The following is a 26,301-nucleotide window of genomic DNA, read 5'->3' as shown; positions in this document are numbered from 1 at the left end:
TCGATGGCGAAGTCTCGGGCCACAATTAAGAAGAGACCGGGAGCTCTTGTGAATTAAAAGCTCGCTAAAAGATCAAGAATTTCTCTCTCTTTCTCTCTTGAAGATTTCTCGCTATCCATAAGGGTAACGCCATAACATGCGCTATCGGCCGAGTCATGGATGGACGAAGGGGTGGAGGGAGGAAAGGGGAAATATCGGAGAGAAAGATGAAAATCGAAGGAACGGAATGGGGGGATGGGGAGAAAGTGAAAAGGCGAAACGAAGGAGCGGAAGCTCGAGAAAGGGGTAGAAGTATAGAGGGTATTCTGATTCCGATTCTCCTTTTCCTTCCACATTCCTGCCGGATTGAAGAGGCCTTTATGATGGGATACCGCTTTATGGCACGGCTTCGCCGCTATTATGCGTGCATCGGCCGGTCGAGGGGCGGGAAAAAGGGGGATGATGGGGGAGGAGGGAGGTATCTGTATGATTTTCGGTACCTGCCTCGATGGGGCGAGCGTGGAACAGAAAGAGAGAGAGAAGGAGGAAGACTAGAGAGGGTGGCGCTTTGGAGCATTGTGAGGATAATGAAGCCAAGGCGAGATTTCTCCCTTTTCAACTGGCGCCCCCAAACGATATCTCGAATGACTGATTGCGAGATTCCTTTTGGATCTGAGGAGTCACGATCAATCCGAGAGGAGGAATTGTAACTTTTTCGATCCTATTATTTCGACTTTCGTCAGAATCTTGCGATTAATATCGAATAATGAACACGTATGATAACGAACGGGAATATTAATCGGAAGGATATCTCTCGACGAGGTAGAAATACGCGTAAAATTGGTAATATTCGTAACCTGTTGATCGTTATATAAAACTCGGAAATGTATGTACTCGGATGTCGTACGTGAAACGGTGTATTGCCGTTGACCTTCGTGACCGGAACATTGGCCGCTGATTAACCGAACAATCTTAATTAACCGACGGCACGCGGAGCTTGTCAATGGGCTAGAAAACCTGTATTTTCAATGTAATTCGGAGAACGGCGGAACAACGGGCCAATTAAATATTCGTTTAACGTGATCTTGCCGCATTTAAAATCTAACCAACGGGGCAACGTGTTTCTGTTTCCAGCCAACCGCGCCACAAAACCTGGATATCCGCGTGGAATTTTAAAACAACGCAAACGTTCTCCGGGGAACGTTTTATAACCGCGAAATCGAAATCGAACCGAAATTATCGAGATCGGTTTCGGACAATTTATGGAACCCGATTGCCAACTTTTCAGGGGCATAATTGAAAATTTCACAAAAAAACGGTTCGGTTTAGACTCGAAACCGATTTACGATTATTTCGAACACGAATTAACGATTAACCGCTTATCGAAAATTCCAACAGCTTCGTTTCCTCTTTTCGTTCGTTCATTTCCTTCGAGACACGATCAAGAATTGCAATACGCGTTGCATGCAGGTAAACCGTCGTATAGGACAGGCCTTCGACCACAGGCCGACGACGGGAAGAAAAAGAAGAGCCGTCCGAAACGTCGGCCGACTTATTACGCGTGTTGCGGGCTACAGTTTCACCTATCGCCGGCCGTACACTCTCGCATATTTTAAGCCGGCCATTTTTCAGCATTTGCGCTATACGTCTACGTCGAATTTGCATGAACCAACGATTCCAGCCTTGTTCCGTGAAAACTTTCGGTGTTTCTACGTGGGAGGGTCGTTCTCGAGGAAGCCTTCTCCGTCCCGCGAGTGATTGACCGTCCTTTTGCCCCGGGATCATAATCTCTCTAACACCGTCACCTCCTCCCAACCCGACTCTCTCTCTCTCTTCCCCACCTCCTCTTATATTTTCGTATATATACCTGTGTTCCTGGCCAGCAGACCGGCTCGGTATAAATTAGTAGCTTAAATATCTTCCTTATTTTTCACCGAAGGAAATATGTTTCGTGGGAAATATGCTAACTGGAGCGCGTCCAATACACGAAGTCGATGTTTCACGGGCTTTGCACGGAAGATTTTTAAGGATTTCCTCTCTTCTCCTTACATCCACGGTTAATAACGCGTAATGCCCGCTCATATTTCTATAAGAGAAATTTTATTATTTTATTTACGTTCTTTCGATATTATTTTGGGAGAAAAGGGTTGAAAAAATTGATGGTTGGCTAAAATCGTTGAATTTATCGAGAGAGAAGCAACGAGAGCTGCAACGAAAATTTTCATAAATTGTTAAACACGTGTGTGAAAAATGAAACGATGGAAAGTTGAGAGACACTGTCCTAATCCTAATGCACGCCGTCTTATTTATGCAGCAACGTTTCGCACCACAACGCTGAAGACCTTAACGGCTTTCAATTTCCGTTGGCCATCAATATTATTTAGTTTAGTTTGGCCCACCTTCTCTACGCCCTACCCACCCCCCTTCGGCATGCTTCTCACGCCTCTGCCAAGGAAATTACTTGTCCCTCCCCGCTCCCTTCAACCTTTGCCTCCCACCCCCTCGCTAAGATACTTCCTTTAAGGGCGTTTGTCTCCGAATCTTGCATCTCTCGCCTCCTACCATCGTCTCGACCAACTGTATCATCGTCGACCGATCCGAACATTCCTTTTTTTCGTCATTTCTCTTCAGAAACAGATTCGACAAAATCTTATTTATACGAAATAACGACAACGATCTGACCAAGTAGCTGTAACAATGTAGAGATACCGAGAGATATCACGTTAACACGATTTAACACGAGATTCGAAACAACCCTCGAGATCAAAGACAACAGAGGACCCAGTTTCGGTTATTAATACCGAGTAGCCAGGATGATCTTGAACACACGCGCACACACGAATTCCAATCCGATAATTTCTGTCCCAAAGTGGCGGCAACTCGGAACGAGGCAAATGAAACGAAATTACAATCGTAATCGACCGATATCCACTCGAAAATTCGTACGATTGGAGAGAAATAGAGAGACAGTTCCTTCTGACAACGAGCTCTGCAAATCGTGGAAACGCTTCGCAAACGTTTTCGAAAGCCTCGCCCTTCCGTTTCCTCTTCGTTTACGTTTTACGTCACGCGCGCCCGCCTATTTACCGTACGATTTACGCTCGCCGATTTTCCGCGTCCCTTGATTTCGCGCGGTATTCGCGACACGCGCCCATCGATCGAAAAAACGGCCACGGCCGATCGCCTCTCGTTCATCCTCCTCGTCGTCGTCGTCGACGATTTGGCACACGCCGCTGCGGATGGAGGCGCGTCGAATCGGTTGGCGGAAAGAAACAGCCCGTGAGACAACGATTCCCTTTGTTATGTTTGATCTGGCCCGATTAGCGGGGGCTGCGAGGAAACAGATGCACCCTCGGCAATGAGCCAACAAGCGGTTTCCCAGACGGATTTTTCTACGCCCGTACTCCTCCCCTTTCTCCGTCTCTATCTCGCTGGACCGCGCGTACAGCTGGCTGCGCCGTTCCTGAGATACTTTCTCAGACCGATACTGGCGAAGACAATGGCGTACTTTGTGGCGCCGTGATTAAAACAAGAGGCCGAGCCGAACCGAGAGGGGGGTGGAGGATGCGGGTGCTCGGTTTTCTCTTAGCCAGGGATTCGCCAGGGATAATGAGAGAGAGAGAGAGAGAGAGGGAAGGAGGGAAAGGAGAGAAGTCCAGTTACGGGAAAAGAGGGAGAGAGAGAGAGAGAAGGGGTAGAAATTGGACGGAGGGAGGCAAGGAACGAGAGAGGGTTGAGGCACAGAGAGACAGAGTTTGGAGTTCTTTTCATTACCAGCGAGCTCACCTCAACAACAATGCCGAGCCTCCGTACCGTGCATCGCTATTTTAGTCTCTCTCTCTCTCTCTCTCTATCTTTCTTTGTCTAATACGTATGCACACGCTGCCAAACGAATCCTCCTCCTATTTTTTCGAAAAGTTTTCACCTGACACGGAAAGTACAACTGATCGCGAGCCTCTCTCCTCCCGTTGAAAAAAGTTTCTCATTGTAAGTTTCTCTTGCGGTGAACTTTTGTCAGACGAGGAGCAAAAGTATGCTATTGCTGTGATTATTATTTTTTTAAAGGGCTGTTTTCGAAGAGTGTGAGAGACGTGTTTTAAATATATGTATATACATAGAAGAATATTTTTCTCGATAAAGCTTTCTTCGGAACGAATCGATTAAATTGTGCAAACTATCCGATAGAGCGGGATGACTACAAATGGTGTACCAAATACTACGTGATCGAATCACGGATCGGTTCGAACGCGATAACGCAATGAATGGGCTGAATAATGATCAGCAGGTGATTATGCGCTGTCTATAACTTGGCTCGTGTCAAATCTATCAAAAGGAACGTCGAACACACGGTTCACGGATATATACGGATAATAAAATTGAATATCACGATCGCCAAAGATCGATCATATTCGAAATTATTATCCGAAAAATTCTCCCCTCTCCAATTTCCCTGAACGATGAATTACAATGAAGAAAGAAATCAATCTCGAACATCGATTTTTGTTCGAATTCGATCGATCGCTTTCAACGAATGGAAACAAACGGGGAAAGGATTTTTCGCGTGAAAGGTGAGAGGTGTTCGTATCAGCTCCCTTCCCTCCCTTGGTCGAAGAGGAGGAGGAAGAGGGGGAGGAGAGGGTGCAAGTTGTCCCGCGAAAGTGGCGAAGAGAGGTTTAAGTCCGACTTACACGATATCTGGCCCGCACACTCACCGGGCACTCTATTTCGCGTCACGATACTGTCCCGGCGGTTCAGAGTCTGTATTAAAATTTCCACAACGGCGAACTCGGATCTCGCTACGTGTCTCGGGCCAACAAAAAAGCCATTCGCGCGAACGCTATTAGGTATTATGGCACATTGTCGGGAATTGGATAAGGCATTTTTAAGTCGCACGACACGATATCCGATGATTATCGTTTACAAGTTCGAATAATAATATATTCGTATATAGAATCCTCCCTGCGATGAGATTTCGTCCGCTTCTTTCTACCGAAAAGATCTGTGCAACTCGAGTTCGAAATAATCCGACCTGTGCTTACATATTATATATTGAATTAATTATTCGTGAAACATTGGAGGATCGATCAATTTTATATATTTTTTACGCCAATAAATTTTTCCATCTTTCCCTATAAAAATTGAAAGATATTCCGTTATGGTATTTCTACTATTCAGGATAATTACGAGTAATTCGATCGACAATTGTTTTATTCAACACTGTCTCGAATCGTTGTTTCGAAAGAAGATAAAACAATTACCTTCTTTCTTAGAATTGATTCTCGTTTGTTAGAAAAATCTCTGTTACTCGATGATAGTTTGAGCTCACGTTCGAAACCTTGCGCGTATCGCTTCATACAGGCGGAATCGTTTCCATTATTTATAAATCGAATAACTTCATCGGGCGGGAGATAAAGCGAACATTGTTTTACAAATGACGTCCAAGCATTACGTGGCAATTACACCCCCCTTTACCCTTTTCCCCGACCAAAATTTCATCGGTATGTTTCAGCGTGTTTGGGTATCGGTACCCACATATTGTCACATTTGTATTTTCATTTCATGGGCCGATATATACGCGGGCACGCGACACAGCGCGCACGCCCGGCCCTCGTGTACACGCGTCAAATTAGCTCCCCTGTCCCATCCATTAACCAGTCACCGTATTATGTCGTTCATCGGTTCGGATTTATCGCAAATCCATCGGTGAATTACGCGTTTCCATCGGTTTTTCAATGTCGGCTCGACCGGTTGCATCCTATCGGTTCCTACCTCCCCCCTCGTCCCTCCCCCGAAAGCTTCCGTCAACTTCCAAATTTCCGGCCGGCGCACACGCGCCCCCTCTGCGCCAGAGAGAGGAGAGGGAGGGACTATTTGTGATCTACGAGAAATTGGACCTTTCTGACTCAGGGCTATGTTCTAGACGGGACAGCTATTTCCGATGTTGATAAACGCGAAATACGAACGAACCGCCCTCTTAACCCTCGACCTCGTCGAATAGAATTATCGCGAAAAGATGGTGAAACACGGGTATCACAGCCCCCGCGAAATGAATAAACGGATCGCGACAACTCGAAAACTTTCGACTTTGCTCGAATTATACGCGCGTCGAGCAATATGTCCTCTGCTTCTCCCTCTCTCTCTCTCTCTTTCCGCCGATTAAAAAGGAGGATGCGATAGGAATCGACGTTTCGTTTTCCGACCGAAGAGGGGGGGCGAAATTAAAACCGAGTGTTTCTCATATTTCAACGGGCGCGGGTATTAATTCTTTGCCCCGTCCTTTCAGAAGCGACGCGGCCATCGTTCCGGTCACGTCGCTTCCGCGTCGCGAAAAAAGGGAGGAGAAAAAGGGGAATCCCCCTCATTGTCGGAAAAATTCCATCGGCTCCGCTATCTATCGGTCGAGGAGGGAGTCGTAATATTCGACCCCGCGATCGACCTCTCGCCTCCCACCCCTCGCTCCCTTTGCGGAATCGATTTACCGGCGCGAGAAACCGGCATACATCTTGCACCTTCGACGCAGTGACAATCAATTTGGAGGAGAGAGCGAGAGAGAGTATGGATGCGAAATATGCAGCGGCTCTCATTTGTAGGGGCGCGGTAGACGTCCGCGCCGGCCACGTCCCGGAAATTGAAAGTCGGTGACGTGACATCCGGCGAAGCCTCCTCCTCGCTTCCTTCAGAAATTTCGCATTAACGAGCAAAAAGTCCCGCCACTCTCCTATATATAGTCACCGATACCCTCCATCGTTTTTCTCTTTCTTACTTTCTTTCTTTCCTAGCGACACGTATCTCTATTTTTCCCCCCAATTTTTTCCCCTCTCCTCCTCCTCTTTGACCGCCATCGAGGGAGAAGCTCGAGCTCGAGCGAAGTGAACGCGACGCGACGCGACATCACGAGTTTTCCATTAAATTCCCCCTTGTCGATTCGTGCTATCTCGCGGCAACGATCCGACCGTTATAATCGATTCGGCCTGATTCCGGTTAACTGCCGTCGTCCAAAGTTTACCAGCCGCGTACCCCGCGAACAAGCCATCCCGCATTTGCGTCAGACATCAACTCGCCCCATCCAGCGCCACCTAAACAACGTAAACCGCGCAACGCGAGCGAGGAGAAAACGGTTTCGTTCCATCCTGTTTCGATCCTCCCTGTTTCCGCGAAAATTTCGAGAAGAGGGGGGCGCGTTTCCGAGACGAAATTTCGCGCCTCGACGATCGACTCCTCCCGATACGAAACGCGGAGGAGCTTCTTCTTATCCCGGTCGATTCTCAACCAACCTCGTATATACGAAACGTGTGTATAAACTTGGTACACGGTAACACGATTTTCTTAGTTCGCGTTTAAAGCGTGGACCGCTATGGGAAAAGTGCGGATGAAAGCAAGATGGAAATTTCAAGAGAACCGTTTCGACCGTTTCAACCCCCTCCCTCGTAGAGAAATTGGGAAAAATCTTTTGGTCTCTTCATCGAGTGCAGTTCAATTATTTATTCTCGTGACTCGTGTAAATCAGGGAGGGATGGGATAAATTAAGTGTGGATTGGATCGATGGAGAGGAAGGAAAAAAAAAAGAAAGAAAATTGAACGTACAACAATATTAGAACGCGTGTACATACAATTTCCAATATCTATTCGCGTCATTTTTCCGCCTATAAAACGATCGCGGTTGAGCCGGTTGAAAATTACTACAATTTCAACTCGTATGTCTACGTTTTCGCCTGTTTACTCGCCTGTTTCGTTTGTTTATCCGCGTCTCTATTTTATAACGCAGCGGCCGGAAACTGATCACTCCGCTCTGTGTACCGTCGATGGTAAAACATATCGGTAATTACCACGGTACATATTAATTATGTACACCGGCTAATTACGAAACAATTTATCGCAAAGTATCCTCACTTATGTATATATATATATATATATTCCTATAACATATTCCTATTCCACTTTGAATGGAAAATTCAAATATTGACGATATTGGCGCGCGTATAACTATTTTTTTATTTTTTATTTTTTTTTTTTCTTTCGTCGAAACAAAATAAAGAGAAATAATCCTCGAGCCAATCTTTCCAACGCCCGATCGGAATCGAAACCATTCGTTGGACTCTATTCTCGCGTAACGCCCACGCCGTATAACGGGTGTCCCGCAGAAGACGACTTAGCTTACGGGAGCTTGAAATCGGGAGCCCGTGCTGGAGTTAGAGTGCGGGACAACCGTATGGAACGTGTGTGTTAGAGGCTGATTGCGTCCGGCCGAGATGATTGCTTTTCCCCCGTGACTATGGCGTGCGCGCATACACAGGGGCCAAGAACGTGGACCACGTTTGCGCACGTGCACGTTTGTCCATGAACGATTACTGCACCAGCACAGGGAGCCGATGTTTCAATATTCCTGATAGTTTATTCGTCTGGATCGGTGGACGCCTCCTCCCGGCGCGAAATCACTTCGATTTTAGTTAACGCCACCGTTGCACGCGTTGCACGAGCCGGACGACAAACAAGCTACACCAAAAAAAAAAAAAAAAAAAGAACGAGTACTACTTTTTTTTTTTTTTTTTTATTTCGACTCCAAGTCTCTCTGGAAATTTATTCATCCTCGATCCTCGCCACAATTTCAATCGTGATTCCTTGTTCGAGGAAAATTTAAATCGTAGTATAACAATTGTTCGAAGTTGTTCGTGGAATAACCATTTGTCGCGTTAATCTACGAATACACTACTCGTAATATTCAAAAAATAGAAATACGATAGAGATTAGTCAACGATAGTTTCGTTAATCAAAATTGGACCAAGACTTATCAGATATCTTCTTGTCTCGAAGCTAGCAGTCCTATTCAAAGAAGACGTGCACAGTTTTTAAAGGTCGCGTTAATGCACGAGTACGCTACTCGTAATATTCAAAAGATAGAAATCTTATCAGATCAGATCTTATCTGCTTTTTGACTCGAAGCTAGCAGTCCTATTCAAAGAAGGCGTGCACAATTTTTAAAGGTCGCGTTAATGCAGGATTACACTACTTATAATATTCAAGATTCGCCTTAAGATAAATAAATCTCTATACAAAAGATAGAAAAAATAGAGATCGTGTCACCGATAGTTCCGTTAATCAAAAACTAGACCAAGATTTGGTCAGATGTCTTTTTAATTCGAAGCTAGCAGTCCTATTCAAAGAAGGCGTGCACGATTTTTAAAAGTCGCGTTAATGCACAATTACGCTACTCGTAATATTCGAAAAATAGAAATACGATAGAGATCGTGTCACCGATAGTTCCTTTAATCAAAAACTAGACTTATCAGATGTCTTTTTGACTCGAAGCTAGCAGTCCTATTCAAAGAAGGCGTGCATAATGTTTAAAGGTCGCGTTAATGCACGATTACGCTACTCGTAATATTCGAAAGATAGAGATCGTGTCACCGATAATTTCGTTAATCAAAAACTGGACCAAGAATCTTGCCAGATATCCGTCAGATATCTTCTCGTCTCGAGGCGGGAAGCTAGCAGCACCCGATTCAAAGGAGCTTTAAAGCGTGGCCGCGTTTAAAATGGGGGAGGGAGCGGAAGCTGCGAGAGAATGAATTCGGTGCCGCGGGTGAAACAGTGCATATCGCCTGAACTACTCGAAATTGATCCTAATCCGTAATCCGGCTTGTTCCAGCCTCCTCCGTCTGTTCTCTCCCAAGGTACTTAGCACCCTGGAACGACGAATCGGGTGAAACGGGGTGCGGGGAGCGTAGGAGGAAAGGAAACAGCGCGGGCCGACTTATATTCGGGAGGCCAGCCGGCGCGCCATGTTCCGTGCATTATGCATGATACGACGTTGCTTAATGCTCGTCCAAATTGTACCCGGTCGATTTGAAATTTCGCTGCAGCTCCCACGCGAAATGCTAATTCAACCGTCCCCTTAATTAACCTCTGCTCGAGCCGAGAAGCCGAATTTCTTCTTTCGTCGAGATCTTGTTTCGTTTCTTCTTTTTCTTTTTTTTTTTTTTTTTTTTTTTTGGAAATGCAAGCTGATCGTGGCGGCATTTCGGACCACGCGGTGTAATAGACGAGTAAGCACGCTCGACGAATACACTCCATCGTTTTTGATAAATGTATATTCGGAAAATAGAAAATTTCGATTCGATCGATCGTTTCTTTTTAGAAACGGGACTCTTTCCCAGGAAACAATTGGAATTTGCATCGAGGTAACATTGATTCGGAACATGCATAGAAACAGTAGCTATTACATCCAACAATAGGATCACTAGAACGTACGAACTTCCGATTGCTCTACTCGATACATATGAATCCTATTATACAACCCTGGCATTAGACATCGGTGTTGTACGTACGTATATATATATATATATCTACCGTATTGTGGCACGCTTTTGAAATTATCTCTTCAAGTATCTCTCTTAACACCACACCGGAATCATTCTTTCGATCGATTCTTATCCTTAATCTGATAACAACACCAAAAATCCATAGAAAATATAACAAAAACTTAAAAATTGTAATCTAAATTTCCTCGATTTCTTCGCTATTTAATTTACCCAAGCTTATCATCTAAGAACAGCCGCGAGAAACGAGAAACGAGCGGGAAGAGGAGTGATGGCCGAGTTACAATTAATCGCGCGAAAACGATTTCGGAATTATTCGTCGATTAATCGCGATCGTCGTTAGCGGGCCGTTTACAAGCAAAGCCAATACGTTTCGCGGGGTTGGAAACTTGGGAAAGTCCTCCTCGGAAAATTCCCCCTCGCTTGGAAGGGAACGCGAACGAACAACCTTAATTAATCCACCCATTCCCGATAGCTCGCAACGTTTCAACCGCTCGAATCAATCGCGAGGTTTCCGGGAAGGGAGAAGTTGTACGTCGAAGTAGCAGATGCCCAGCCTCTATCCTTTCGTTCCTGCGCTCGTTCCCTTTTCTTTCCCCTCCCCCCAGGGATAATGCGACTCGTTGAGAGCCGGCCCCACCGGTCGGACAGCCGGAGAAACGTACGAATTAATTATTCATGGATGTCCAACGTCCGACAACGAACACGAAACCGCCGTCACTTTGCAACACCGTGGCCTGGCCGCGTTGTTTAGCATGACTATAGGGTGCTACATAAGGCTTGCATTTCGTGTCGATGCACACGCGTCCAATAATAAATACAATTAATGCGATACACGCGTCGCAATCGAACCTCTACTTGTTCCTCGTGTGCGTTCTTTTTTTTTCTCTCATTTGCGTCGAGCTCTTTTCGAAAACGTGGAATTCAACGGTTGCAAAACTGCTCGAAGTAATTAAAAGGAATTCAGGATACGGATACGCGAGTCCGGTGTCCGGTTATAAGGGAAAAATTAAATTTATCGAGAAAATTTCTGTGCTGGCACGCGGCGCCAGTTTAACGAGCGTTTAGTTAACTTATGGCACACGCGGTATGTTCGGTTGCGTGCAGTAATTTGAAAGCAAGTTGGTAACTGGAAAGGTGGGAAAGTTAAGCGGTAAAATTGTTGAGCAAGTGAAATTTGTTTCCCGTAACAAAAGGAATGCAAGAACGAGTAAGTAGTATCGAGAAAAGGAAGTGAATTTTAACGATCGCGATACTCCGATTATCTCGTAATTTGAAGATAATTCTGGAGATAATGAGTCTCGCCGTGAGTTTGCTTCGATCCCTTTCATCTCAACCGATACAAGCGCGATTAACCTTGGACTTGTTTCAACAACTTTTTAACTCGACCTCTTTTTCTCTGATAAAAAAAAAAAAATAAAAAAAGAAATTCGTGTGATTGAGAAAAGATGGATAGATAGAGCGCCACGTGTGAATAATGAATCGAAATCAGATTCATCGAGAAATTTTCATTGCTTTTATAATGAAAGGAATAGAATTCCTGTGACGATAAAATAAAGGCACGCGAGTGCCTTATCTTTATTTATCTTCGATAAGCAAAACAGTTAATTACGCGAATAATACCCTCTCCTTGCCGTTCTCTCAATAACGAAAGAGCCCTCCATTCCCGACTACCATTACATTTTCCTTTTTTTCCCCCTCCCCTCTCTTTATAACACACCCATTCAAAATAATCCATTTCTTAAATTTCTCTCGAACAAATCCGATCTTTATCCCGTTCTTAATTCAATTGCATTACCGCGAACCGGTTTCTTTTTCTTTCTCTTTCTCTCCTCCTCCATTAGACCACAATAGAATCTCGATATTCGGTAAACAATGGTGGCTTGATATCAGACCGGCAACTACGAGTTTCCCAAGCTGTGCTTTCTATATATATATATATATATATATACAGTGTACATATAGTACGTAGAGGCAGGGAGCGGAGGAGGATTGTGCTCGAGTAGAAAGACGGACGAGAGCAGTAGGAGGAAAAGCAGAAGGAGGTGTTAGAGGATCCTTATCCCTCTTATCCGTGCGCTCGCACTGTTTCCATTCCGAATCCACGAGCAGGGATTACTTAACTGGAGAAATTCATCCGAGCGAAAAGAGGACTGGTGCCGTCCTTCTTCCCCGATCGGCCCTCCCTCCGTCCCCGGAATCAAAGTTCCTCCTCGAAAAAAAATTCTACAAGGAAGAATCATTATTTTCCCGAGGAAACGAGAGAAGTAGGGGGAGAAGGGTGGGGGTGGCGGCTATCGGCCCGTGAACCAACATCTCCTTCCATCTCGCGTCATTATTTCCTTTTTTCCCCCATCTTTCTCTCCTATCCCACAAGTCGAATATGGTATAGAAGAAATGCGATTCGATTCGATTCGGGGGCATGACAATGCACGTGATCTTTGCGCCACGATTCTTTATTTATTTTTTATTTTACCCTGCCTCCCTCTCTTTCATCATTCTATAAAATAAAAATTGTATAGAATTTTTCGTTTCATTCAGCTCGCTTTTTTTGATGAGCAAAATTTTACGCTTCTTTCTTCTTTTTCGTTTATTTCGTTCCAAAAAAATGGAATACGATATAGAATTTCGATTTAATTCGATCCCATGGAAATATAACGATACAATTTTTTTTTCTCCTTCATCCAGAAAATAAAAAATTACATTGAATTCGACTTGAACGTGAAATCTTCATTCATAGAAACATGGAATATGGATGAGTTGAGTTTAACTCGGCTCGCAACAACGCACGTGCTTCCTTAATTCTTTATTTGAAAATATAAGCAGAGAAATTCGTTTCGATTCGACTTGGCGCCACGCGATCCACGATCCAACCCTCGCAGTTTCTCTTCTCTTCTCGAGGGCAAAATTTCGCGTGCGCAGCATCTACATTTATTTGCAGAGGAAGGGGGGGGGAGGCCGGGGGTCAGTTCGATTTCCGCGAACAATTCTGACGAATTCCCGGGCGCGAGCCAACGAGAAAATGTTTCGAGTGGAAAAAGAAACGTGGACGGGGGCATGTCAAAGAGTTATTGGTAATTGCGCCGGCCTTTTCGGGCCATTGGGCTTGATAGCTTCATACTTTACGGAATCGAATGGGAGACCGCATTCGTGTCTGCCTCCTCTTATATACTGGCCCCACTAAAATCTTCGCTCCGGACAATAGATAATAGAAGGAATAGCGGGAAGGGAGAAGGATCCGTCTGGATCCGATATTTAGGCGTTGGCCAACGCTTCCGGTTATGGAACTCTTCACTTCCTATCCCACTCGCTCCCCTCTTCCCTAAATCAATCCGAAACTCGGTCTCTGACCGAGATATCTTTGCTTATACCTCTGATGACGTATCGATTTCGTCAGCTCACAACAATTTTTAAGATATTTATAAAAGTTTCTCCTCTCTCTTTTTTTTTCCCTCGTGTATTTGGAAAGATGACGCGTACATTTAAAAATTTAAAAAGAAAGAAATTGGAATCGAGAAAAAATTGGGAGATATTCGTTTGATAATAATAATAGTCAATCCGTGGTTATTTATTTATTTCCCCTCCCCCCCCTTTCCACGATTAAAAGCGCACAGATATAACGAGATACTAAATAATTAGCGAACGGCGCAAGCTTCGAGGTGGTATTTAAACAGGTCGGTAGGTTACACAGTAGCTAAGCAAGAGGGTTGATGGAAGCGGAGAGTAGCGAGCGCGTCTCTATGTAAGAGCCACCCTTCCCCCCTCCTCTCTCTCTCTCTCTCTTTCTCTTCCCTCTCTCCGCTAAGTAGATGCTTGTCAGCGGAAACTTAATTAAATATCCAAAGTGGATGGCGGAATTACTACAATTAGTATGACGGCTTTCCTGGCCCATCCTTATTACCCGGGCTAGTCCCGTCCGTCCCATTCGTGGGTATTACTACTTAATGTCTAATAAATGTCACACTCGCCCGTACGTTACGTTTCTTTCCCACTTTCTGCCTTCCCAAAGTCCTCGCCGCTCGCACTCGAAGGAATTCCTCCTTCGTCAGGTGGGGAAGGAGGAGAAGAGAGGACGAAGGAAAGGAGGGAGGGAGGGAAATACGGGCTAACGAACTCCGAATGCAAAAGTTGGCTCATAGTTGTCGACACGGTTGCGCTCAGAAATTTTTCGACTACCACCATCGCCCAGAAACTGAGAGATGGAATGGAACGGAGGTATGAGGAAAGGGAGGAGGGAAATTAGTCGAAACGTTTGGAAAGTTCCCCCCCTCCTCTCCTTGAGAAAGTTACTTGCGACGATAGCATCTTTGAATGAAATTTTAATTAATTATTCGACCGGTAACCGGGCGGGAATGTCAAATTGTCTGATTAGATCCAGAGATTCGTTCGGGGGCAAGGTTAAAATCCGCTCCAAAAAAAAAAAAGAAAAGAAGGGAAGAGATTTATCGCCGTTTTTGGCTCGTGCCGTTTTTCCCCGCTTCGAAATTCGGGAGGAGGGGAAGGAGAGACGTTTGATCGTTCGATGGTGTTACGAGCAGTAGGGGTACTTTGCTGAACTGGCACGTAAATACGGAGAGCCCGGAGGACTTTCTTTTCTCCGTTCCAAGTGGTCCTCCATCATCCGCCCGATAGAGAAAGGAGGTGGGAGGGGGACGGCAAATTACAAAGAAGGAATGTAGAAGCCGGACGCCTTTTGTCTCGCTTCAGATTTTTCCCTGCGATTTAATTGCGGGGAAAGAATCGTGGCGAGGGAACGATGAAGAGAGATGTCCATCGCGTTTATTGCAAATCGAAGGAGGAGGAGGAGGAGGAGAATCGTCCCACCGATGCAATGACAGTGCTCCAAACACTTGGAACGATCTCGACAAACGGATGAAATTACAGCCGAACGATCTATAATCGAGTATCCGCTCGGCATCGACGACGGGGAAGAAGAGGAAGGGAGGGGAGGGGCCGATGCAAGACGACGAAACTGAAAAGGAACGTGCTCGAAATTCGCCCTCGCTATCTGCCCACAATTTTTTATCCCCTTGCAATTTGCGTAAATTTCTCGTAAATTGTGCATCCCCCGATGCTCGATCACAGATTCTTCTCGTCGAATTTTTCGATCCCGCTAACGGTCTTTCATTTTCCACAAATCCAAAGGATTTCCCAACGACGGCGAGAGCGCGAAAGATAAGAATAACGGAGGGAAGGGAGGGGAGGGGGTGGGTGGAAGAACAGAGACAAAAGAGGAGAATAAGGTGGAATAGGAGGGAGGAGAGAAAAAAAAGAAGGAGAAGAAGAAGAGAAAAAAGATACAAGAGGATACGCAGCGAGGTATACACAGCGATATCTATTGGCGCGGGAAAGAGAACGGTTTACAACGGATGGAATATTGTCCCGTCTAAGCCGCTCTCCGATATTTCATCAACTTTCTTATTCCTTCTTTTCCGCGTCTTTCCGCGGAAAGGCCACGTCGCCTCTCCTTCCTTCCCCTTCCTCGCCCTCCCTTCCCTTCCCATTACATTGTTCTGTCCTTCTTATAAAACAGTCTATTTGGTCTGGAGGGTGACAACAGCGAAAACGAGGCGCGCAAAGCGCGTCTAAGTATTTCATCAAAAATTCACCGCTAAAGACACTTTATTTTGCGAGCGTAATACAACGGGCTTCGCCCCCGCAAACATATTAATCCGCCGCCAAGGGAAAAACTTCAAACCACGTAAACGTGATTTCATCACGAAATTGCCTCGTAAACATTAGCATTTTTTTTCTTATTTTTTCCAGACTTTTTTTTTTTCCTCCACTCTCTCCCATCCCCCAGTTATATTGTGTTATACGCCATATTTCAAAAACTGCTCGATAAGAAATCTGTTTATCTTATAGCAATTTTTGGGACTCGAAATAAATTTTTCTCGAGCTTGATTCGGGAGAGAAATTAAACGGTTCTGCCAGTCCCGGACCGGCAGAATTTCATATCTACACGGTGATAAAACACGATTTTTCGATTTGTTCCGCGTAGATTTGTTCGCAAGACAAACAATTCCATCTCCACAGGGGGAGGGGGGGAAAGAAAAAAAAGAAACGATGAAATCCTTGTATACCCACGGTTCGTTAACCTTCCACCGTAGTAGCCGTGCGTAACTTGGCCGGGGACAATAAAAATTTTAGTGCGGCTGGCCAGAGGGGAGGGAGGGGGTTATTGTATGGACAGCGAACCGCTCTACTTGCGGACGAAATGGCTGAATTAGGAAATGTACGGGACTGAAATAGAAAAAAAAGAAAAGAGAGAGAAAGAGAGAAGGAGAGAAAAGGGGAAAATATGCGAATCCCTTTCCATCTTCCTCTTTCCACCTTGACTCTGTAATTTCGGGTATAGCGCGCGTGAATATACATCATCTAGTAGCGACGACGGTTCTCGAAACATTCTATAACGGAAACAGCGTAAAATCACTCTGTACGTACACACGTACACGTGTACACGTATGGAAACAGCGGTATGCCGCGATGGTTGACCCAACTAACGAAAAAAAAAGAGAGAGAGAGATAGAGAGAGAGGAAGGAAAGGAGAGAGGGGGTGGGAAAAAAAAAAAGATTTTTCAGCTTTGCAGCCCGATATTAAAGGCCGCTTTTAGCAGAAGTAATGAATTTTAACGGTAGATGAGCCCCCATGGCTGTTCGGCTGCCGCATACCCGACGTAAGAAATTGCTCCCGCGAAATTATTTCCTTTATAAATCAGCGGCCATACGTTTCGACGTCATCCCATCTTACTTCGCATACCATTCTCCACCCTCCAACTGCCGCCGCCTCTTTCGCCTTCTTCTCCTCCTCCTCCTCCTCCTCCTCCTCCTCCTCCTCCCTTCTTTGTGTATATACACGAGTACGAAATGGGATGTCTCCATCCCGTCCGCCGAACGGAGTCAAGAGAAATGGTCAAGGTTTATTAACAATAATACGTTATCGGTTGAGAAATTGCAGCGTTGTTTCGCGAAGAATTGCACCGGATACCCATGTACACGACGGTAATCCGCAAAAAACGAAAGGAAGAAGGAGAAGAGGGAAAAGTATTACGACTGCTTTATCGTGACTGGGAAATTTAGTTTTTCGTCTCGTTGCGGAATCCGGGACGTTTGGTACAAGTGAGGTACAAACTCGAGTCGAGACGACGTTTGTCTCTCCCGGGACGTATTACGCGTCACGTTTCGAGACATTAATAATAAAGCCAATGTTTCTTAATTTCTGGAGAAGAGATAAAGAGATCCGTGGAATAACAAGCGCAAAATTAAAAACGAATCGAAGAGGATGGTCGATTTCACCGTACGAAACTAGCCACCGTACGAATGTATACAGCAGATAACAAATTATTATATCGGATAGGAGATGAGCCGCGACACGATCTTCGAAGTGTCAGAACGGAATAAAAGACGTAAGAAACGTCTTTCTCGTAAGAGAATATTCGCAAGCCACGACGATGACCCTTCATCGAGTGAACCATCATCGGCGGAGGTGAATCTTTTCGAGAGGAGAGGACACGGAGAGACACGGGCGTCCGGTATGAGGCTTGATTTGGTACCAGAATAGCGATGGTGGTGGGGATGTAGTAATTTGTCGGCTTGGGAAGGCGGCTGGCTCCAAGCTGATAACAGGGGGTGGTCCATTCTCCTCTGATTCCGCCACCCTCCGTTTCTCCCCGCCCCCTCCCGTTCCTTCTCCTCCACCTCTCACCTCTGCAACCCCTCCGCGCCTGTTCCACTTGCGAGTATGCCAACCCATGGATCCGCGGTATAAGACGTCCGGTCCGCTCTCGGATGTGTATACGGGAGGAGAAAGACGACGATATCAGAGGGGGGGATTTTCCATAATCGAGCGGCTAGCGCCAACTTTCTAGCCTCTGTGATCTTACCTAGCTTTTCTCTCTCTCCTCGCGGACGTCGGGCCAGCGATAAAAGTAATTCCTACCCTCTGATCCCGTAATAATGTCGCGATACTACGAGTCGATTAGCGGCGAAGGTGGCCGTGCGAAGGAAGGAGGAAATGGAAAGGGAAGGGAAGAGGGCGCGAGAACGAACGGAGAAACGTAATTCGATGTTGTAATTCGATGGAACGATTGGAACGGGGCGAAGCTTGCCACGAGGAATAACGGGAAGGGGTGTGTAAACGGGGCGAAATAAATCGAAGTTGCGGGCGCGCTGTACGCCTTCTATTCAAGGCTTCTTGCGCGGAATTATTTCGATCGGGACAAACGGAGCGTGTAACAAGAGTAACCTTAATTCCGGAGGAATCCACTTCGGTGGAGTTGAAATTCTTGAGCTGGCTGATTGGCGAACAAAGTTACCTTTCTAATCTCGTTTCGAAACCCTGGGTGGGGAGAGGGACCGACCGTTCCCCGAATTTATTCCGCCACACACACTGTGCAAGCACACTCCGCAACCGTCTCGATCGTTTCGACATCACCGTTCGGGAAATTTCTAATTACCATCGGTTTCCGCCACGACGAATTCGCGACCGTCGAGTCGCTATTTCTTTCTCCTTTTTTTTATTCCCTCCTGATAAATCGATTTTCTCTCGATCGATCGAGCAATTCCTTTCCTCCTCGAGGAAAAGATCCTCAATTTATCGATCTTCTCCCCTTTGTGCTACCTCTCGCCTTTTGAAACGAAAGTAACGCTACGAAGAGTTCCCGCTTAGCTAATAGAGCGACTCGATCACGAGTTTCCTTACTTTTAAAATTCCAAGGCGCCGGACAAGAGGCAGTATACGAGCCCCGATGTAAAATTTCATAAGAGCGGAGGGAAGAGGCAGTTTGAAGGAGGTACGGACCGCTTAACACCGACGAGGGTTACGCGGCTCTAAGAGTTAGTATCTTTAATATGTCTGACGTATGCGGCAGTTAAATTAAAGCTCACCGAGAGCCCCGAAACCTCTCACCTTGTTTCAGCCCTTAACTCGGAGCCCCCACGGTAATATCGCACATACCAAAACCCCTGTGTGTTGCCTCTACCTTTCCCGTTGTTTTATACGAGAACTAACTACTTCAACCGTGCTTTCAACCACAACAAATTCTTTTTTTTTCTTTTCCTTTATTTTTTTTTTCTCTCTCTCCTCTCTTCCTCTTCCACCGTTTTTTCTTCGATAACAGCGGCTCTCGCGATAAACTATAATTAAAAAGATGTTGTTCGTGTTCTTTGACTCGAGGCCTGATTAAAAGGTGGCTCGCGTTTCGGCTTTTTCATCTTTATTTATTTCCGAATCGAAGGTTGGGGAGGAAGCCGGGGTGGAAGGTTGCGATCACAAAGTTCCAACTAACTCGCCTCCCCTTTCCTCCATCTTCCCAGTGTTCGGTTATACAAGGATGGAAGGCTTGGCGTGAAACGAATGTCATTTTACAGAGAGCACGGAGGAGTCTCTGAACCCCTAGCTATCGTTGTCATCGGGTTCACGAAACTAACTTTGCCCACGTCAACGCTTTCTCGCTGTCGGAACAACGCGCACACATCCCGCTTGATACCCGATGCTGCTTAGACATTCGCTACTCAAATATTCCTACGATCCCTAGGTTTGTGTGTTTGGCCTTGTGTGCGCGAGTATTCACATGGACGAGCCCGAGGACGCCGCTAATACGCGCGTTTACGCGCCTACACACGGCCGGGCTACGAGCTTAAGCCGCATTCTCACCGCGCATCGGCATAAATTTCACTCGTAAGTAAAAAATTTACCACCGATAGGTCGAGCATCGGTTGCCGATTTTATCAGATAATTAATAAAACCGCCCCAATATTGATAGGATTCGAGTATATTAATTTAATAATCGTTTAATTATCCCCCATCGCATACATGATATTATTAATTAATTATAGACCGTATGGTAATAATATTTTACCCGCGTATGTAATATTTTCAATATTAACGTTGAATGTTTTCGTGTATACTCATATTCGTCATTTTTCATCGAACGTCTTTTTAAAAATCAAATCATTGCTCGAATTCAAACGACTCGAATCAAATCGAATAACTCGATTCTTATGAACGCAAGATCGAACTCAAGTTTCGAGTAATTTCATCAATGGTGAAATTCCCCCATTCGGGCCCTCCCTATAAAATAAAATTTATCTTTTCTATCTTTTTTTCCTTTCGTTCTCGCCGTTATTATTTTTATCTGATTGCCATGATACTAATCACACGAGTCGAGAATCGAATCGAAATTCGCGATACCGTCGAAGAAGAGCGATGGCCCGTTCGATTTGGCGCGTGCTAATGGCCTCCTTGCGGTCGAAGGGAAGTTTTAGCGTGAACACGGCATTAGTGCGCGGAGACTCGTATCGAATCTCGCACAGAAGGCACACAGATGGGAACGCGCACGCCGATACATCGGCATAACGCATTCTCCTGACTGCCAACCACCTCCTGCGGGTACAGAGAGCTTTTTAGCAAACTGTCAAACTCTGCCGAACCACGAATTACTCATTCCAGCACGTATCCGGATGTAGTCCCGCAGTGCGCGCACTATTCTGGATCAAAGACCCGAGGATATACCCGGGGACGAAAATTTGGAAATATCGATCTTGGTCAGCGACACGTTCGAGAATTGCCGAACCGCGCGGATGAACGAGTGAATGGAGAAGATTGATTGACCGATAGATGAGACTGGGTTAGAATACCGATCGCGGGCCAATTTGCGTCCCAACTCGTGTTGGAATACGTTTGATTACTTAGTCTTTGGGATGGCGATCGAGAACTTGTGCCTTTTCTTTCAAAAAAATTTTTCTTAAGAACAGGATTTAATGATTATCTAATCGCAATATAATTTATATCATTAATATCTAATTTATATATTAATAATCTAATTAATTGTAATTGTTTATAGCGAAAGAAACTTGATCACACAATAATATAAATTAAAAATAAAGAAAAAAAAACAAAACTAACGAAAAAATTTTAAATCTAATTGCAGATAGTGATAAAGAACGAAGAAATAGATCTCATTTTATTTTCAAACAACTTGCTTTCACACTTGTAAAGGAATTATTGCTAAATACATATATCATATCCATAATCATGCAGAAATATCATATATTGTCGTGAAACGTACTTACCATTCTGGACGTATGTTTCTGGATATGATTCCAAAATGTTGCTGTTCCAACGATTTTGAAACTATGATAACTGCAACTCTGACATTTCCATTTACACAGAATGGAAAACAATGCATAAGATATATATATATATATATATATATAGATCGTATGAAATAAATTATTGTTTTCGAGAAACTTCATCCAGAAATTCTTAATAAATCGTAATAGCAGATGTATTTATCGTATCACTTTTCGTTGTATATACATTTATATGTACAAAGAACAGAACTTGAATATATTCGACAATGTATTAACAAGAAACTATGATAAATTTTCAAAAGAGAATCCTCGCACACTTTATTTAGTACTATCATATATCTTGCTTGGAATGAACACTGCACACGCGTAAAATAATGGAATAATAGAGAGCAATCTTGTACAATGAAGTATATCACAAAAATTATTATAGAACAATAAATAACCGTTTTTCGGCGCCATTATTCCGTTAGACAAAAATTGCGATAGTGGCGACACTCTACAATGAACTACGAAAACTTAATCGATATTAACAAATTTGATATTAACAATTAATCGATATTACATCAGACTATAAAATTAAATTAATAAAATATTTGCAGAATACTAAAAATTTTAACATTTATTTCATTTTTAAATATGAAGTCTAAAATTTTGCTATCGATACATTCATTTTCATTGCATGATGTTATTCGCTGAGCTAATTTATTAAATTATCACTTTTTTATAAAAAAGTTCACAGATTAAATCACAGACTAGATAATAATAGTCTTAAATAATTGATTATTCTACTAGATTTTTATTATTTTAAGATGTGTGTCCATTTGATTTGCTGATATTTATAATTTCAAAATAAACGATCAGATTCCTATCCAATGAACGCAGAATCAGATTCTACGTTCTGTTGGTAATGATGCGAATGACATAAAAATAAAAATAGAATGAAAAAAGAAAATTCAAAAATTTATACAAAAATATATTGTATTATTGGTCTATTCTTATATATATTCTATGCTTCAAGTTATAAAACATTTTATATTATGTATATCATGTATGAACATATTAAACAATCTCATCTTTTGCGCGATCGATATTTCAGATTCTTTTCTCTCAAAACTTTTCATTGTTTGTAGAACATAAACACAGACGAAAAAAAAATTTATAAAATTTTATAAGATTTATGTTGTATTATAAAATTATACATTTCATTTATGATTATTTATGATATTGATGATCGTTTATGATACTGCTTAAAAATCATGTCGATAAAGTAGATATAATAAATTAAATGTTTAACATTATATATTATTGCTAATATAAATTATTCTAAATTCTGTTCTAATTTCATAAATGAAATAATATACTACTTTGTATATATTTTTTTATATATTTATATTATATTATACATTTTATCATTAAATTATATATATATTTATTATATATATATATATATATATATATATATATATATATATATATATATATATATATTTAAATCTTATTTATCTTATCTTATATAGATAAGAAAGAAAGTAATAATTTTTATTAGAAAAGAAAATAATCCCGCTAACATATAATAAAATATCAATAATATGAATATTACAAACTTGATATTAACTTTTTTATATTATTATATTTTTTTATAAATTATTAATTATTTCTTAAACATTTTTGAAGGATCGCTTTCAGAAAAACATATACAAAACATATTGAAACTTATTTATTACATTATAAATATTTGAAATTTTTATCACTCATAATGAGACTGCTTTGTTTTTATTATAGTATTACACTTTATTTTCGCCTTGTTTTATCTAATGCAAATTTAACTTGCTTATAATTTAATAAATAATTATTATGTATATTAATTTTTACTTTTTTTTTTATATATCTAGAATTGAATTTTTAAAAGTATCTCACAAATATTAACATATTGCATATAAAGAATTTCATACTATATATTCAAGAATTTTATATATTATATAGAAATGAAATTAATTAAAAAAAGAACTAATGTTTTATTTTTCATTAATATAAAAAAGTGATAATATAATATTTTGACAAATAATATTCTGAAGAATAATAATATTACAACATTAGCTATTTCATGTAATTATTATATTATGTACTGTAACATATAAAATGCGAACTTATATTTATTCAAAATTATGTCATATAATTTCTAAAATTTTTTATTTTCTTATTTAAGATATCATTTATAACGTTTTTAAGAAATAAAATTTCTAGGAACATTTGATTGTACAATTTAGTAAAATTCATTTTAACTCATTGAGTATAGATCCGATAAGGAGGTACCTCGCTTCTCATGATATGACCTCTACTCTTTTATATGAAGATGAAAGCTTTAATCAGTAATACATTGTCAACTTTACTGAAATCGCAGAATTTTGTTTTATGTATAATTAATTTTGTGAACGATATTAATTTGTATCTTCAAATTATTAAATTGAAGCATTATCTGATTATTATTGTTTGTTATTGTTTGTATTATTTATAATTATTAATTGTGAAAGATACGGATATTTTAAAACGTATATTTATATGTTGAATATTCTCCTATACGTATATATTTATAAAAATATAAAGTCATTTTATTTTGGTGTATGATTCAAATAAATTTAATACGTCACGTATAAATTTAAAAAAATTTTCACTTTCTTAAATAATCATGTTTACAAATAATAAAATTGTTCATGTATCAATTTTAGAAATAATTAAATTACATCTTCTCTCTTTTATATATGGATTGTATTTAATAGTGAAAAGATTTCTTAAATGGATTTGGGATCCTAAAAAGTTTTTCATGATGCAACAGCGAGATAAACCTCCACCTTGTTTGATAGATAATAACTTAGGAATTCATTCTTATATAAAAATCAAGGTACGTATAAATATAAAATAATTCAATAACATAATATGAAATTTCAAATTTAAAAATATTTAAAAAATATATAATAATTATTAATTTCTAATAATTTTTAAGAATCTATTAATAAAATATAATTTGATGTACACATTAAATTTCGATCATGATTATGAAATCTTTTTAATAAATATATTAATAAAATATAATATAATACACACATTAGATTTTGATTGTGATTATGATATTTTTTTAATAAATATTGAAAAAAATTATGTTAATTTTTTTTTAAATTTAAAGAAGAATTCAATTTGTATCGTTTTTATTATCATTTAATATCACTATTATTATTAATGTTTTATTATTCACATTTATTGATATAAATTTAAAATTCATTCGAAAAATATTAAAAAAAAAATTTTAAAATTACAAATAACAAATCTTTAAATGAAATAAATTTATTTTTAATTTAATAATATTTAAAATATTATTGTATAGTGACTATTATTGTAGAACAATAAATTAATAAAATAATAAAATAATAAAAAAATTTTTTATAATTTAAAATATTTTATATTTTTTCTAGAATGTAAAATTTCATTATGTAGAAGCTGGAAATAAAAATGAATCACTTATATTACTTTTACATGGATTTCCTGATTGTTGGTTATCTTGGAGAAAACAAATACCATGTCTTGCTAAATATTATAGGTATAATTTATATTTTTCAATTTTAATAAAATTATAAAATTATTTTTATATAAATTTCTTTTTTTTTTTTTATTTATTCAGAGTAATTGCAATAGATTTAAAAGGATTTGGAGATAGTGATAAACCAGCAGCTAAAAGTTGTTATAAAATTCAAGTTTTAATTGAAGAATTAAAACAAATTATTTTAACTTTTGGGGTAAAACAATGTAGCATAATTGGCCATGATTTAGGAGGACTTTTAGGATGGTATATAGTAGCCTTATATGGAGATATGATTGATAAATTTGTTGCAGTTTCATGTCCACATCCTAATTTCTATTGGAATAGAAGATTAGGAGATTCTATCTTTGATTTGAAGTAAGAAGTAATTTATTAGATGTTTAAATTTTTTAGAAAATAATATATAATAATACATAATATAATAAATATATTTATTTATTTATATGATTTATATTATTATCTAGATGGATACATTTTAGTAGATTACCATTTTTTCCTGAGATTGATGCTCTTAAAGAAGATTTATCAATTATAAATGATGCATTTCAACATCTTCAATTAAATAATACAAATACTGAGAAAGATTACGTAGAAGCATACAAATATGCATTTAGCAGAAAAGGTAAATAAATATTAAAAGTTTGACAATAATCTATTATATATATAATTTAATATAATTTTTATACATAAAAGGTAAGATTAAAATAATTAATTACAGAAGATTGGACTGGGGCTATTAATTATTACAGAAATCTTCCTTTTATAAAACTTAATACAGATTCTTGTGATCAAATTTCTACTCAAACTTTACTTATAATTGGAAATATAGATCCAATTGTAACAATAGAAAATATTGTACAAAGTTCTGAATATATTGAAAAATGTAATGTAAAAGTAATATCAGGAGCTCAACATTTTCCACATCAACAAAAACCAGATATAGTAAATGAAGCAATTTTAAAATTTTTTATGGGTAAGCAATTTAATAAATATTTATATATACTTTATTATGTAATAACTAGATATATTTTAGGAACAACAAATCATATAGAAAAAACATCATCTAAGAATATTATGTCCTCATGGCTTGAACCTTTTAATAAAACTGTCAAGTATGGTAATCATATGTTTGATGCTGTCCATAAAAAAACTAATGATGTAGTTAGTGTTTTACCAAGTAAAATACTTTATTTAGGTCAAACTACAAATTAAATTATATTTTTTTTATTTTCATCAAAATATAAAACCCACCAAAATTTCAGATTTTTTTCTTCTTTTGTATTTATGCTTTTCAAAAAGATAATATTTAATTATTTTTTA

General features: G+C 40.4%; 2 protein-coding genes across 4 annotated transcripts in view; one reads left to right on the top strand and one right to left on the bottom strand.

Annotated features, from left to right (window-relative positions):
• LOC551772 (zeta-sarcoglycan) overlaps window positions 1-21,978 on the bottom strand; it is a 214,760-nt gene extending 192,782 nt beyond the window's left edge. The window contains exon 1 of the mRNA XM_006565911.3: window positions 21,369-21,978. Within this exon, the coding sequence (XP_006565974.1) occupies window positions 21,369-21,484 (116 nt within the window). The 5' untranslated portion in view covers window positions 21,485-21,978. The remainder of the gene's footprint in view (window positions 1-21,368) is intronic.
• A 1,749-nt stretch (window positions 21,979-23,727) lies between these two features.
• LOC410878 (epoxide hydrolase 4) lies at window positions 23,728-26,194 on the top strand. 3 transcript variants are annotated; one of them, XM_026438910.1, is made up of 7 exons: window positions 23,728-23,758; window positions 24,167-24,288; window positions 24,857-24,981; window positions 25,063-25,338; window positions 25,446-25,603; window positions 25,700-25,954; window positions 26,015-26,194. In XM_026438910.1, exons 1-7 carry the CDS (start codon window positions 23,737-23,739, stop codon window positions 26,191-26,193), a joined length of 1,137 nt encoding a protein of 378 aa, XP_026294695.1. In that variant the 5' UTR covers window positions 23,728-23,736; the 3' UTR covers window position 26,194. The 3 variants fall into 3 exon arrangements, with proteins under 3 accessions (XP_026294695.1, XP_026294694.1, XP_394354.4); XM_026438909.1 differs by having other exon boundaries at window positions 23,728-23,803; XM_394354.7 differs by lacking the exon at window positions 23,728-23,758 and having other exon boundaries at window positions 24,076-24,288.
• The last annotated feature ends 107 nt before the right edge of the window (window positions 26,195-26,301 follow it).

Source organism: Apis mellifera, linkage group LG2 (genome assembly GCF_003254395.2).
Source record: "Apis mellifera strain DH4 linkage group LG2, Amel_HAv3.1, whole genome shotgun sequence".
Lineage (NCBI taxonomy): Eukaryota > Metazoa > Arthropoda > Insecta > Hymenoptera > Apidae > Apis > Apis mellifera.
This window is presented reverse-complemented; position numbering and strand designations above follow the sequence as displayed.